The sequence below is a fragment of the Apostichopus japonicus genome, chromosome 8 (assembly GCF_037975245.1).
Source record: "Apostichopus japonicus isolate 1M-3 chromosome 8, ASM3797524v1, whole genome shotgun sequence".
In the NCBI taxonomy this organism is placed as follows: Eukaryota; Metazoa; Echinodermata; class Holothuroidea; order Aspidochirotida; family Stichopodidae; genus Apostichopus; species Apostichopus japonicus.
In genome coordinates, this window is record NC_092568.1 from 7,521,130 (window position 1) to 7,536,911 (window position 15,782).

The 15,782-nt window shown below is 39.2% G+C and overlaps 2 protein-coding genes across 5 annotated transcripts in view; one reads left to right on the top strand and one right to left on the bottom strand.

The window, feature by feature from the left end:
* LOC139971813 (TNF receptor-associated factor 3-like) overlaps nt 1-15,782 on the bottom strand; it is a 61,043-nt gene that overhangs the window by 14,461 nt on the left and 30,800 nt on the right. For all 4 annotated transcript variants that reach the window (XR_011794489.1, XR_011794488.1, XR_011794490.1 and 1 more), the window contains 2 exons: nt 13,243-13,513; nt 410-740 (listed from right to left, as the gene is read on the bottom strand). Coding sequence is in view for 1 of the 4 variants with exons in the window: in XM_071978567.1 (XP_071834668.1) it covers nt 410-740; nt 13,243-13,490 (579 nt within the window). In the remaining 3 variants the exon portion in view is untranslated. Of the gene's footprint in view, nt 1-409; nt 741-13,242; nt 13,514-15,782 lie in introns of those variants that run through there.
* Nucleotides 757-15,782, top strand: part of LOC139971815 (uncharacterized) — a 75,959-nt gene continuing 60,933 nt past the window's right edge. Inside the window, exon 1 of the mRNA XM_071978569.1 lies at nt 757-3,362. Coding sequence (XP_071834670.1) covers nt 3,350-3,362 — 13 coding nt within the window. The 5' untranslated portion in view covers nt 757-3,349. The remainder of the gene's footprint in view (nt 3,363-15,782) is intronic.

Sequence of the window (15,782 nt, forward strand, 5' to 3'; positions counted from 1 at the left end):
AAAGACTGCAATGGGTCAAATGTAAAGAGAGATGACCAGGACCCTATTTCACTCCCCCCTGGGAGGGGGGGGGGTCATGACAATGTGGCCTGATATTAGGCATATACTTTGTTTAATATATAATAATTTTGGGTACTCCAGTACTGGTGGTCCTTCGAAACAGTCAAGTTCAACTTCCCCTAGCTTGCTATCTACCCAAACCAAAAAAGTATGTACAATACATATGAAGAATGTAGACATCAAAAAATCTGCAATAGAACAAATCAATAACATATTCATGGCATTGTCCAGAAGGATCAGATTATGTTAAAGAGGTATCTAAGTAGACAAACTGAGAAGGAAATTAGAAAGACAATTTCAAAAGGCTTCTAGGTAAGAAAAGATGAAAAGAAAATGCTTTTACACTTACCTCCAATTCAGTTTGCCCGACCAACTGTTGACACAAGTGACATGGCAGCGATCGACGGGGACATTCATTCGCCATGTGAGCGGCGAGCTCTGTTTTCACGAGCCTTGCGCCACATCCACTCTCGCATTGGATTTCTTGATAATTACACAACGCCAAGTGTACTTGGAGGAATTCTAATCTGTTGATCTCTTTGCATCCTTTGTCTTTGTTTTCACAAAACACTTCTTGTTTTTGGAGGAATTTTCTGGCAAAAGGATCCCTCTGCAGTTCCGCTCGATCAAGGTCACCGTCACACTGAGGACACCTTACCTTTAAGGGATTAGTGGCGGTCCTAAGATCGTAGAGAGAGAGAGAAAAGTGTTTACAAAATTAGAAACAGGTTCCAGCTGTGAGAAGGAATAAGCATCAAATGGTATAAATCATTTTGGAGAGTGGCCAAATGATCAACTTTTTACAAAATGTCCTGTCTAACATATATAGCTTAACTGGGTTGTGGTAGGAGTGGATAGAGGAAAGGAACCAATTTTGCATAATTTACACAAACTGCCTTGTGGCATCTACTTAACTGCCTTCTGTAACCCCCCCCCCCCCCCCGATCTTTAATTTTGTGAACCTGTAGGCAGCTATCACTGACCTTCATGTTGTGCTCTTGACATGCTTAAATATTTCACTATCAAGAAGTTATTGGATGGACTAAAAGGATATATCAATATATTTAATTTTAGGTAATCAGGTTTAACAGGAAAGAATATCTTATAATGGTTATAAAGCACCCCTAATATTTCCCAATAGTAGTGTTTATAGTTTGGTCCCCTGGTATAGTATACTGTACCAATCCACTTCACTTGTTTTATTTTCTATTCCCTCTCATTTCTTCGTTGTTCGCTTAGTAAGCTCACAGAGTCAGAGACCCTATGTACATCACCCCAGTGTAATACTGGACTAAATTCCTGCTAAGAGGAGCACGCCGTCCACTTGGGTTCTTTGGTGGGCTACCACAAGCCATATAAGCCTCTTGTGGTAAGTGTTACCCTTAGGTTATTCTAAGTATTTGGTGGTTAATCTGTTTTCCCTTATACTAATAGGCCAGGCTTTGTTTTATTCTCCTTAAAGTGTAGTGAGTCATGTCTTGCTCTCTGTAATCTGTTGGAAATAAGTTAAAGGTTTGGAAAGACTGTTTGTCTACTTCCTAGAGGCCAGTAAAATCTTGTCTAGTATTGTTGGATAACAAATTTCTGTCACAATTTTCCCTTTGTTCTAAAAATTGCTTACAACACCCAAGTTTGCAAGCAACTCTACCATTCACCAGGACACTCAAAGCTGCCGTACACCTGCTGTAGAGATGGCTGTCTGATATTATTAAATATTAATTGTACCCACAGATAAGAGTTTATCTTTGGACTTTGCCCAGACACCCTCAGGAGCCTAGTTCATTGTGTATACCTGTAATAATTTTAAGATTTTGTGAAGTGCTTTGAGATCATTCTTTGATGTAAAGCGCTATATAAGAATAAATAATTATTATTATTACCTAGTGTATATTAGTTGTGAAGGTATCCATGTTTGTTCTGTGATGGCAATGTGCACTCAGACTGACAGCCCTCAGTCAGTGTAATTGTGTTGTATCCATGGGCCGAATGACCACAGAATGTATAAACTATTGAAGCGTTATGTACCTGTAATGGCTATAGGGAGTCTACAGGTGAAATCATTATTATTGCGATGTGTTGTTTAATAGTATGATTATAGGGTTGATTATGGCAATTACAATGCCCTCAATTAACTATTTGAGCTATGTTTAGATCCCATGATGCAATGCTACACTTCTACTAGTTGCCATGGGGATATGAATAGCCAAACTTTCTGTGGACCTCTATGTTGAATGAGTTGTAGCAATATGTTAGTGGCCATATTGATATATTGTGTATTTTGTGAACCGAGACACAACTGAGATAGTTTTGTAAGAACATTAGAGTATTAGCATGTCTTTAGCCCTATCAGTCATACTTAATTGTTACAGCCTCCATCTGACCAGATATAGCTGGTAGGCTAGGCTAGGTGATACTGTATGGTCTCTGCTTTGTAGCCAACTATTAGTCCAAATATAGCAGATAGGCTAGGTGATACTGTATGGTCTCTGCTTTGTAGCCAACTATTAGTCCAAATAAAGCAGATAGGCTAGGTGATACTGTATGGTCTCCTTTGTAGCCAACTATTAGTCCAAATATAGCAGATAGGCTAGGTGATACTGTATGGTCTCTGCTTTGTAGCCAACTATTAGTCCAAATAAAGCAGATAGGCTAGGTGATACTGTATGGTCTCCTTTGTAGCCAACTATTAGTCCAAATATAGCAGATAGGCTAGGTCATACTGTATGGTCTCTGCTTTGTAGCCAACTATTAGTCCAGATATAGCAGATAGGCTAGGTGATACTGTATGGTCTCCTTTGTAGCCAAATATTAGTCCAAATATAGCAGATAGGCTAGGTGATACTGTATGGTCTCTGCTTTGTAGCCAACTATTAGTCCAAATATAGCAGAAAGGCTAGGTGATACTGAATGGTCTCTGCTTTGAAGCCAACTGTTAGTCCCAAGTACCTGTACCCTAACGAAAGGTGTTAGCAACCTGTGGTGTATATCAGTAGTTGTACATGGGTCAAGTACATAGTTAGTATGCTACTAGTTGTTGCTATTATTATTAGCTGAGGGACTTCCCATATGTATTATTGTATTTGTTATTGTTGACTTCATAAAAGTTAAAGAGCGTGTTATGAGTTTAGAGTTCGTCACCTGCTTCTATCTGGATATGTTCGTCGTGGAACTAGGGCAACCAGCTTCTTGTTATATATATTACATTGCGTCATTCCAAGATTGGATACTGCTATGCTGTGTAAGGATAGACAGTCCACCATATTTATTGAGCACTGTATGTTATTGCTGAATGAGCAACATAGGTAAGTAGATGTATGTTTAGCAGCCAGTTTGCACAGTATTGTATGTCTTAAAGGGTTCACTTTATTATTAATATATTTCATAGTTTTACGTATTGTCATGCCGGCTAGGTATGGTGACATATCTTATGTTTCACTCTGTATGAGGTGACCAGATTGAAATTTGCAAGATCCCTTTTGTTGTTGTCACCCTTACCTATTATCTTTGTGTACTTGTACGTACATGGGGTCTACCCATGTCAAGTTGGCTTGGTGTATATTATTGCATATTTCATATTCATTTTATTTGCTCAATATTTTTTAAACTTTTTGCAGGAGATTGATGACCCCTTGCCCATTGTTTATATTACATATAATTTCTATGCGTTGGCAATATTATGTGTGGTGCCCATTCACCAAGACACTCCAAGCTGCCATACATCTGCAGTAGAGAAGAGCTGTAGAAGATTAATAGAAATTAATTGTATTAATTCCCACACAGTACTTAGGTCATGTTGATGTAGTTGACATATTACTGAGGGCAGGGTTCGGTTTCTTCCGGAAGAAACCTATTTCTTCCGGGGACGTGGAAGAAACTGGAAGAAACCTGTTTCTTCCAGGTTTCTTCCAGTTTCTTCCGGAAGAAACTGGAAGAAACCGGAAGAAACTGGAAGAAACTGTGAAAATTGGCATATACGCAGCACAGCCCACATACATGATAAAGAGACAAATAGTTTACCATCAATGCATACCATTGAAACCATCAAAATATTATATTTTTGTTTTGATTATAATTTTGGGTTGTTTTTCTACACCAAAAGATGTTTGCTTATAAATCACAATATTGAAGGACTACTTATCATCTCGCGATCCCCCCATCAACCAGAATTGCATAACTGGCCATACTGTATGAATGATTAACCTGGATTGGCCCATGCACTGAGGATGTAATACAATGAACACCAAGAAAATAGCCGAACAATATCTGTTAGATTTAGGCAACAGTTTAATTTCTGCAACTCCCTAAATTACAACTTGTAGTTAACAGGAGGACTTGTCATCCCAACAGCAAAAAGAACAAACATCCACAATTAAAGGCATGGAAGACTCGCCCCAAACGGTGTGCGGCCATCTGAAAAAGTTAACTTTCCGTTGCTTGCAAGTGACGTTTAGTTCGTGTCGCTACAAAATGCAGACAGTACAGTAATGAAACGTGATACCTTGTTATCTTTAGCTGGACCTGAGATGTCCATCGCTGCTATGTACACTGTTGTGGGTATTGACCGCAGCTGTATGTACTGACTATACTAGTGTATAATTACTGATGGTAGCAAGCTGTGTGTGTATTTTCTGCGATCAATGGTGGTGTCTAACACTTCTGTTACACCTCATTCGAAACTAGGTCAGATTACCGGCATCAGACGTTTCTTTTTGCGCGAGTCTTCACACCCTTTAAACACAGCTGGCCACGAGCCAGCCCTCATTTCACACTACAACTTCCAGTCGAATCTGTAACCCTCATGTCTTGAGTTCAATCTCCACAAAATATGGCCATAGTGGTCAATGTAATCGTAGTAATGAGTGTGCATTTTAGTAGGCCTACACTAGTTTCCAGGGAACACTTGCCCCTCCACTCAGAAACTAGTTTTTAACTAAGAACTGGGCTATAATCAGGACCATTTTGGTTTGCAAAATATTGCTTGCCCATAGTTTTGTTGAATTGTCCGATGCTAGTAGCCTAGTACTATATTGCGTACAGTATATGCCGGAAACAGGTAATGTGCTCCAAACCTAGATATAGACTACCTAGATGACACTATAGTGCTTCTTGTCCATTTATTACATAGTTAGAAATCATTGCAGGTTGTTATGAAACTTTATCAACAGTTTTTCCCCAAAATATGAGTTTCTTCCATTTTGTCCGGAAGAAACTGGAAGAAACCTATTTCTTCCGAGTGGAAAAAACCGCGGTTTATTCCGTGGTTTTTTCCACCCCCGGAAGAAACCTGCGAACCCTGACTGAGGGACTGGTCAATGTTTGCACTAGGTGATGCTATTAGGAGACATAATTAGACTTCAGAATCCCCTCCCCCCCCCACTCAGGGTCCTGTGAACTGAGGGAACGGATTAGATGCACCCCCACTTCTAGACTTACTCGTAGGCTGAGGGACTGTTCTGCATGGATGAGATGGGTGTGCCTCCTGCATTAGAATAGTAGGCTTAGTAGACCATTCATGTTAAACTATGACTCCAATTTATAAATCTTGTTTAACATATTCGTATCATAATCCATATTTACTTTATGGTGATTAAATAGTATGAACCCTGTGGATTACAGGAGAATATTGTGTGTTTGTATTCATTTAAATATACCTGTGTGTTATATCATCGTAAAGGTAGGCAACGTGTTGCACAAGTTGAACCCATGATCTAATGTATCTCGTGGTTGCGTAGTAGCATACAGTAGCCCACGTCTTTAACTATGTGCTACAGTTACAAACTTTTCAGAGCATAACAAACCAGAATGCAAAAATGCATTGTAGTTTTGATGATGTAACATGGGGCAGTTTTCTTCATGAATCTGACAGAATGTATAGTGAGGGTGTACCACAAACTTGATCTGAGTACTACAGTGAAAAGCAGTGTGATGTGACAAACAAATTCACAATGACACAGGCTGTCTTGAAATCACCGTTGACCTCAACAACAGGCTTCTTTTACTAAATGTGATAGATACATCAACATACTAAATATGACATCTGTCCTTTTTGAAATATTGTGTAACACATGGTTTTCACAATTTGACCCCAGATGAAATCAAACGAACATTGACCTACGCCCACAACAGTAGGCTTCTTGTACTCAATGTGGTACAATTACATCCCAAATATGCTAATCTGTCCAAGCATCCCTTTCAATATTATGTTTAGGAAGGTGCGTTAGTGTAGAGAGACAGGTAAGAGGGAGTGAAGTAAATGTTTGGCGTTTGCTGAATTCAAATGACCTTTGACCTCCACCAAAAGCAATAATAGGCTCTTTAAATTTGATATGGTACATCTACAAACCAAATATGAGATCTGTCCAAGGTTACCTTCTAGCAATATCATGTTTATACTTTCATGATTTGACCTGTTGTCCCCAAATGACCTTTGATCTGCACCAAATCAATAGGCTTCCTTTACTCAATGCTATACAACTTCATACCAAGAATACAATCTGCACAAGAGCTTTCAATATTAAGATATCATGTTTACAAGTGTTTATAGTGTTAAGTGTTTATATCATGTTTACTAACATTCCTGAGAAATCAAAATGTTTTGGATGAATATTGTAGTTAGTCTTACAGTTGACTAAAATGGTATCATCTGTAAGAAATATTTCTTCTGGGTTGACTCTGTTGTTAGTCCAATCAATATGGTATTGGTATTGGGCTATAGTACTCTATGTGTGTACAGTCTGCATAAGAAAACATGCTCCCTTCTTAAGATTTTTTCCCCATCTAGTCTATGAAATTGGTTTTAGCACTGTGTCTGTATATTTCACATCTGAGACAGTGCCTACACTTTCTCTTTTTTCCATAGTCACCTTTTCGTTAAATCTTCCACAGCTGAAAACCGCCAAAAAATTTAGTTGTCAATTCCCACATTTCTGACCAGGTCTCTGCGGTCGATAGTAACCGGAATATTTGTCTCACGTGAGTATTCTCTTGTAAAAGCAAAGTGATTGTTGCTTACTGCTGAGGTAACGGCTGAGAGTTGAGCAAGCATCGAGGCTTGACCTTGCAACAGGATCTGCGGAGCACCAACATCTTGTGGTCTTGTAATCATCTATCTTCCCATAGCAATTTTCATAGTCGAGAAAGGATCCATCTTCCAGAGGCGATGAACCCCGGGGTTGTGACCTACTTCCAGTGTTGCAGTACTTAATAGTACCCTGTATTCGATTAGCACTGGAGTTCTCTGACAATATTGATGCATTATGGAAACGGTAAGCAAAGTTGCCACATTGAACTGTTATACAAACATTTGCTAATGACAGCAATCAAGAAGCAGTTACTATATAAAGATTCAATGTTTGTACATTGAATAAATCAAAAGTACTCATAAAAGTACTTGGATGAAAAAGTACTGGCAATCGGTACTCTAATTCCAAATGTTGTACTTGAACAATGGTACTTGAATGCAGTACTCAGACTGTGGTGGTTGGTATTCAGATAAAAGTACTCAACTACCACAATGCCTACGTCTATCCCAGTTAATGGATGAAAGTCTTTCAGGACATCTCTTCCATACCGTGAGGAGTGCTGCTTCCCTGGAATCTGTTCCTCAGGTAAGCCTGTAGAGATTGAGCCGACCTTGGCAACTTTCTGGAGCCAGTTTGAATGCAGTTCCAGGAAGCACCTCCTTTGTGACCATTTGGGTCAAATTGCTTTCCCTTTCAAACAATTTGGAGTCGTCCTTTTGCCCTTTGTGTTGGCCAGCACCAAACTATAGCAGCAAGAAGGAACTGGTACTGTCATCAGGGGAGCATTCTCAGAGCTGGTCACTGCTGGGTCAGTGGTTGATTCTTCCACTGTATCCAGAGCTGGAGCAGGTGGTACTTGAGCTAACAGGCTAAGCTGTAATTTCTGGCTCCAGGTGGAGAGCAAATGTGTGAATGCTTCGCATAGAACAATGGTCCCATCTGGAGGGCGCAAGTCGTTCTCGAAACACGCGTGACTGAAACGATCAATCTTCCAGAGGTGATGGACCCCAGGATTGGCAGTGACCTACTTCCAGTGTTGCAGTACTTAATAGTACCCTGTATTCGATTAGCACTGGAGTTCTCTTTTTTTGCAAGTACTCGGTACTCGCACTTTATGTAAAGTACTTTGGTGTTAACATACTTGGATTATAAAATACTTGTATAAGTACTTGATGGGAACAAGTATTTTATGAGTCATGATAAGAGAAAAAGATTCAAGTAAAACTGATCTTACAGCAAGCAACCACACACGTTTTTGACCCTGTTGGCAGTCCATGATATTACTAAGGAATGCCATACTTGTGTGTCTCTACCAGTGTAGCAATGGAAAAGTACTCAATACTGGCTATCGTTACAACACGAAATGGCACAAGTCTTCATTCCTTTCATCATTCTACTGTTTTTCTCTGTAATAGTACTAAAGTCATCTCTCTCTACCCCAGCATTATCATAATTGTAGCCTAGTTCCAAGTGGAGAGCAATGGTTCGAATGTTTTGAACTAGGCCTGGGGTAGACTATTCACCGTTTGTTATATACTTCACACCGAGCAGTTCCAAACGGGTGAGATTCCCATCGTGATGAAGATTTCTGTTGTACGCAAAATTGGTGTGTGCTTTTTTTTTTTTCATTGAATGAAAATAAACGAGAGAGATCATTTATAGAAACACAACTACTGATTTATTCGGTGATAGTTACACACGTGATGTAACAACAATTGACTGATGAACATGGCGCTGGTTCTTTATAGAGCATTTCCACTTTTAATAACATTATCATAACATCCCCCTCCTTAAGTTAAACTCTGGATGAAAATGAACGGAAAGATTAAAATGATTGATTGCCTGTTAGGTAAAGTATAAAAACTTGTGCTTTACTTCTTGTTGTAACTTCAATATTTGTTTGGAATAAAACTCGGCAAACAACATACCCAATTTTTTCTTTTTTTTGTGACAAAAGTATTTACAAATGTTTATGTAGTAAAGCAATGAAATAAAAAATAAATAAAGGGTAAACATCTAAAAGTAGAAAGATAAGGTAAAGAAATATGATAAAACACAATCATTTTCTGACATAATCTTTGTATCTGACGTGGGTTTGCAGTCTCTGACCTGTTGGATGTACGGGTCACCAGTGGTCTGGGGGTGTGGTTATTTTCCCTTCAAGACTATCAGCAGGGGGGTAGGGAGTTTGGTTGGGGTGTGGATTGTTGCCCTGTTGTGGGACCCTTGGAAGCCGATATTGAGGAGGGTCTAACATGAATACGGTCACTCTGCTATCGGGCACCGTCAGAAGCTTGCAGGGCATATTTCCTATCTGATTGGGTGCCTATGACTTTTGCCTGATGCCAACTTTTTTTTTTACACCAACACTGTTTCAGGGTATATGGGGGGGGGGGGTGGTGGTTCCTGCTGGTAAGTGGCAGAGGCGAGAGTATGGCCTTCTTTGGTTTCCACATTATATACTCTCCCTTCAGTGGAGAAGTTAACAACAAACAGGTAAGTGGGTTTTAACCTTTCTCTAGAACATAAGGGTGTATGGGGGACGGAATTTCTGAAGATATGGGCGTGTCTCTTAACAATAAAAGAATATCTCTGATTGAAGCACTTGTGTCATCACAAACAGTCCTTTGCTAACAAGTTCTTAAACAGTTTGAATGTTCCTCTCTGCCCGTCTGTTGGCAAACCTCTTCCAGTACCTTGCCGGCAAGCTGAGGACGGGTAGTCTGAGATCAATTTGGTAGTACGACCGTAGTCTGTTAACATGGAGTCAAGCTTGTCTCACTCTCACTCTGTGTATTTGGCAAGAAGTCTGCCCAGACAAATCAGGACTGTGAAGTAATCAACTGCTAACAGATAGCGTTTGCTCCCGTATTCCTTCAGATCGATTTGGATGATTTTCCATCGCTCTTGACGAATGGGTTTCGCTGGTAGTTTTGATTGATCTCTTTTGTGTCTGGTGTGGAACACACGTTTGAATCATTTGTTCATTGTCAGCATTAAGGCCTGGCCGGTACTCGGATTGTATGGCTGTTAGTCTACGTTCTCTCGATTCCTTGGTGTTGCTGGTGCAGTATGCCGAGAACTTTAGGCCTCTTTGTTGTGGCAATTATGATACTCAATCCTTTCAGAATCAGCCCATTATTTATTGCTAACTCATGCCGTTGTTGCCAGTAGGCGTGCGTTATTTCATTGCACACTGGTTCTTTCCCGGAGGCCAACCTTTAATAATGTAGGTTGCAGAGTTTGCAATATGGTATATCACTTGCAGTGGCTGTTCTATTTCTCTGTCTCAAATGGTTTCATGTTGGATATTTCATTCACCTGGACAGCGATGATTGGGATCTGGGTTGTTTTGCTGTCTGTTGCTATGCAATGCGCCGTGCGGTAAGCAGTCGGCGATTGGGACATTCCGACCTTTTCCGTACTGCACACACTTAATGGTATATTTGCAGCAGGAGTCTCTGAAGTCTGCTAGGCATTTTGCTAATGTCCTTCTATACATTGTCTGCATGAGGTTTGTGGTCGGAATAAGCCAAACAAACTTTTCTCAGTCTCAGTAACAACAACTTTTCTAGGTCACTCATGCTGCCACACTTTCTCATCAGTCTATATGCTGTACCCAGTAAGGTACACTGAAGATGCTTCGATGTGGCCCAAAACGTGTCCTATTTGTGTCATGGTGCAATGTGTTGGCTCGCACCCTGTGTGAACTATTGACTGAAGGCAGAGACCCTTTTGTTGAGGTTTGTTGACTTTTGCAACAGCGAATTTGACACCTTTAGCGTTTCCAGTGTCGAGAACAAACCCATCATTCGTTACTGTGGTTTCGGACTTGTTCCTCATTGCACACTTGTAGTGGTGGCCCTTTACCTGTAGCTGTCCCCCTTGTACCTGTATGCTGTAGTGCACACACTAAGGCTTACGCTGTACCTTATGTCAGACTAGTGATACACTGAGGTTCTATGTATACACCGTTTCCACATTTAATAACATTATCATAACTTGCTCAAAGTTGGTAATTTAGGCACAGTGGTGACTATGTGACCTCATTGGAACCATCCATACCTCAAATAGTGTACTTCCTCTTCATTGTGGTTGTTGGGTTGAGTTTTGCAGTATTTGATGTTTTACAAACACTGTATTGATCATCATGAATTAATGGACTGACTTGACATTCTTTGGAAGGGCTAGTACTTTACAGTGCCTCTTGTAGGACTTTGTGGAGGTTAACCACAACTTGCCCACAACTGACTATCCAGAATGCAAAAAATGCATTGTGGTTTTGATGTAACATGAGCAGTTTTCTTCATGAATCAGACTTAATGCATAGTGAGGGTGTGCAACATACTTGATCTCCATCATACATTGAAAAGCAGTGTGAGATGTGACAAACAATAAATTCACAAGGACACAGGCTGTCCTGAAATGACCATTGAAAATATGTGATACATCAACATACTAAATATGACATCTGTCCTTGTTGAAATATTGTGTAAAACAGGATTTCACAATTTGACCCCTGGTGAACTCAAATGACCATTGACCTCCGTCCAGTCGTCCACAACATTAGGCTTCTTGTACACAACATTTTGTACACAGAACAATTACTTACCAAATATGCAATCTGTCCAAGCTTCCTTTGCGATATTATGTTAGGAAGGTGTGTTAGTGTAGAGAGCCAGGTTAGAGGGGAGTGAAGTAAATGTTTGGCATATGTTGACTTCAAATGACCTTTGACCTCCACCAAAATTAATATGTGCTTTTTTTAGTCAATATTATACACCTTCATACCAAGAATGAGATCTGCCCAAACTTCCAATATTGACATACTGTATCATGTTTACAAGGTTTTCACAATTTGACCTCTGATGACCCTAAATGACATTTGACCTCCACCAAAAACAATATATGGTACTTTTACACACCAAATATGAGGTCTGTCCAAGCTTCCCTTCTTGAGATATCGTGTTTACAAGGTTTTCACAATTTGACCCCTGAAACCCCAAATGACTTTTTACCTCCACCAAACAATAACAAATTCTTGTACTCAAATGTGGTTACAGTAACATGCATCTTAAATATTAGATTTGCACAAGCTTACCTTCTTGAGATAAAGTGTTTACAAGGTTTTATTGACAATTTGACCTCTGGTGACTCAAAATGACCTTTGACCTCCACCAAAAACAATAAGCTTCTAATACTCAATATGGTACTTCTTCAGATATCATGTTTGCAAGCTGGGCATCACAAACGCACACACACACCCTCACACACATACGCCATCATAAATGCAAAGGTTACGATTACCATCGAAACCAAAAAGTACACACTGGGGTTACTATGTTAGTATCTACAGTATAGGCAAAACATCAAGCTCAATAAAAAAAAAGGTCCACATTACCTACAAAGGCTGCAAGCTGATCATTGAAAGTCACATAATTACAGTAGACATATATTAAAAAATAATTTTTGCCCAATGAGATAAGAACACATCCAGGATCCTAGTGAAAATTTGCAAGCAATTTCATCATAGCATTATTGAGATACTGATAATTGAAATTGTCACAGACTATACCATAAGTGAACTTGAAGCAAACAGATGTGATGTCATTGTTGATGTTTATTGTTTTGACCTTATGTTGAATAGGGTTCCAACGTTACCTATTTAAAGGGGATGTGAAGAAATAGCAATATATATGTAGTGTGTACATGTTTAGATGTATACAAATTTTGAAGTAGAAGTTTTGAAGTTTCATTACTTATTAAGGCTTTGTGCAACCATCTTTTTTTACTCATCTACAGCAGTTTATTTATCAGAACATACTGGAAAATGTATACATCAGTGGCAAAACATTGCCTTACCTATTTGAATTTGTGTACATATCAATCTACAAAATTTGGAATATCATCTTGCTGTGTGATTGGATGAAATATTCTCTTAAGTATCTGTGACAATCAAAACCAGTAATACTGCAGAAGAAAACAATTTTTCCTTTACCTCAGTGTTTGATATTCTTGAAATTCTGTCAGAGCAACCTTTGTCATTTATATGTACTTTTGTAATCCTCTCAACAATACAAGTTAACCTATGTATAAATACATGTATGTTTATATATATCTATATATATATATATAGATATATAGGTTAGCAACTACTCACGACAAAAATTCTGTTATGCATAGAGCACAAAATCTGCATCCACAGCCAGATACCATCGGTTTGCAGAGGACTTTGCGACACAAGTTACATAGGTATTCATTGGGAACCTTGTCACGGAAGATTGAAAGTGGATATCCTTTCCTAGCATCAGATGCATCATCTTGGTAGGAGGAGAGATTGCTGTACAAGGGCCCATTGTTACGCTGATAGTCTCCTGATGAGTTACTGCCTTTAGTTGGAACAGCCATCACAAATTAATTGAAAAGCTCCACTGCAAGGAAGGAGAGACAAAACATTACATTGAATTTACTTTGTTACATGCAATTTTTTTTTTTTAATTGGACCAGAAAGGTGAGGTCCGTTAACTTCAAATTACCTCACAAACCTGCAGAAATGATATATATATATTGTTGACTCAAGCTTGTCTTTTGGAGTTATGGTGTTAACAATGTTTTCCATTTTGACCTTTGTTGACCTCAAATGACCTTTAGCTACACAGTTAAATATAGGGTTCATGTACTAAACAAAAAGGATCAATGTTCCAAGTATGCACTTCATCGAGGCATCCTTTTTGGAGTTATATACAGTAAAAAAGTGTTTACAATGACTTCAGGATTTGACCTATGTTAACCTCAAATGACCTTTGACCATCACCAATTTCAAAAGGGTTGTTGTACTCACCAAGGGGGATCTAAGTACCAAGTATGAACTTTATCCAAGTATAACTTTGTGAGTTATCCTGTTTACAAAGTTTGTGACTTGACCTCTGATGACCCCTCAGTCCTCACCCTTCAACATTTTAAGGTGATTCTTGTAATTACCAAGAGGAATCTACACACCAAAGATGAGCTTCATCTTAGCTTTAAATACTTTGTGATTTATCAAGTTTATAAGATTTTCAGGCTTTGACCTCTGTTGACCTATGACACTCACCATGGGGATCTACAAGATTTTCAGACTTTGGCAATTGTTGACCTCTACCATTTTCCACTCATCAAGCTCGGTCTACATATCAAATATTTAAACAATGTACTTCTTAAACTGTCTTGAGATTCAACCTCAAATGACCTTTACCAATTTCAATATGGTTCTTTTACACTGGATCTACATATTTAAGTTTGAAACTACTGTAAGTAAAGATGTACTTTTAAAGTTTGTGTCTACAAGGTTTTCAGTTTTCAACCTGTTTGCCTTCAAATGACCTAACCCAATTTACATGTACATTTTCTGCCCTGACCAAAGGGGGATCTATGTACCAAGCATGATCTTCAACAAAGATGTACTTTTTGAGTTACTTTGCTTACAAGGTTTCAAACTTTGACCTGTTGAACCCCCAAACACCTTTGATCATTACAAAAAAATCGGGTTCTTGTAAAGTAAGTACTCAAACACACAGATCCACAACAATAATGAAGTTAAGCCACCATGAAGTTGAACTCTGTCAGTTACCATGTTTACAAGCAGGTGTCACATACACACACGCCACCACAATTACGTTCACTTCTAACCTACTATAGGTTATTTCAGAGCATCATGATATTCTTTCATTACTGTGTGGTAAAACTACAGTAACTGTGTGACTACTGACCAGACATCTGGCACTAGCCCGGAGAGTCTGACAATTCAGAGCAATGTCATGCGGTATGACCTCTTGCTGGACGTATGTACAGTATGTCTGGCATTTCTAAGCATTTGGATTTGAAGCAAAGCTGAACACAGGCCCAACGGAACGGGTAAATTATTGAGGAGGCTAATATGTGGAGACTATCTAAGCGGAGCGCCACCATCGGTTGGTGTGGAGCGTACAAGAAAAGTTTTGGTTTTTCAAACCCCCCAGATGGCCGGAAATGGCACTTCCCGAGTGTTTTATGCTGCGAATACCTAGCCCTAAAACACGGGTCTCAAGCCTGCAATTTCTCAGATTGCACGTAAAAATCTGTAAAAACATTGTAATTTGTATATTCGATGGTGTTTTAAGAGAGTAGCTATTACTCGACGTGTACTCGCAAAGACGTTTTTGAGTGTAGTAAATTACTACTTTCAATTAAATGCAATAATTTTAAGGGCGTCGGAAGCTATTTTTGATTGGTACAGCGGTTCACAGTGTGGCCAACTATCATAATTATCGGGGGACGTTTGGTAGGTCAAACTACACTACGCGCCACCATGGTTGGCGCGTAGCGTAATGGAGAAATTTTTGAAAATATGCCTCCCAGATTGCAGGAAATGGCACTTCCCGAGCTTGAAAACACGACCCCTGCCATGCCAGAGTAGTCACATTTAGCCTACTTGCCGTCATCATTATTGAAAATTATTGAAACATATAACTCCGAGATTTTTTCCCCCCATTTTTTAGGCCCAATTTTTTTTTTTTTTGGCGTCGTGAATATTGGTCCGGACCTGCCCGTACCGGCTCCGACGCCCCTGAATTAAATAAATGTCATAAGAAAAAACAGAAAGCATTTCTTAATGTCAACAAATGGGTAATTCCAAAACCATGTGCAGTTGCCAACAAATTTCTATGACCTAGCACTGTCATC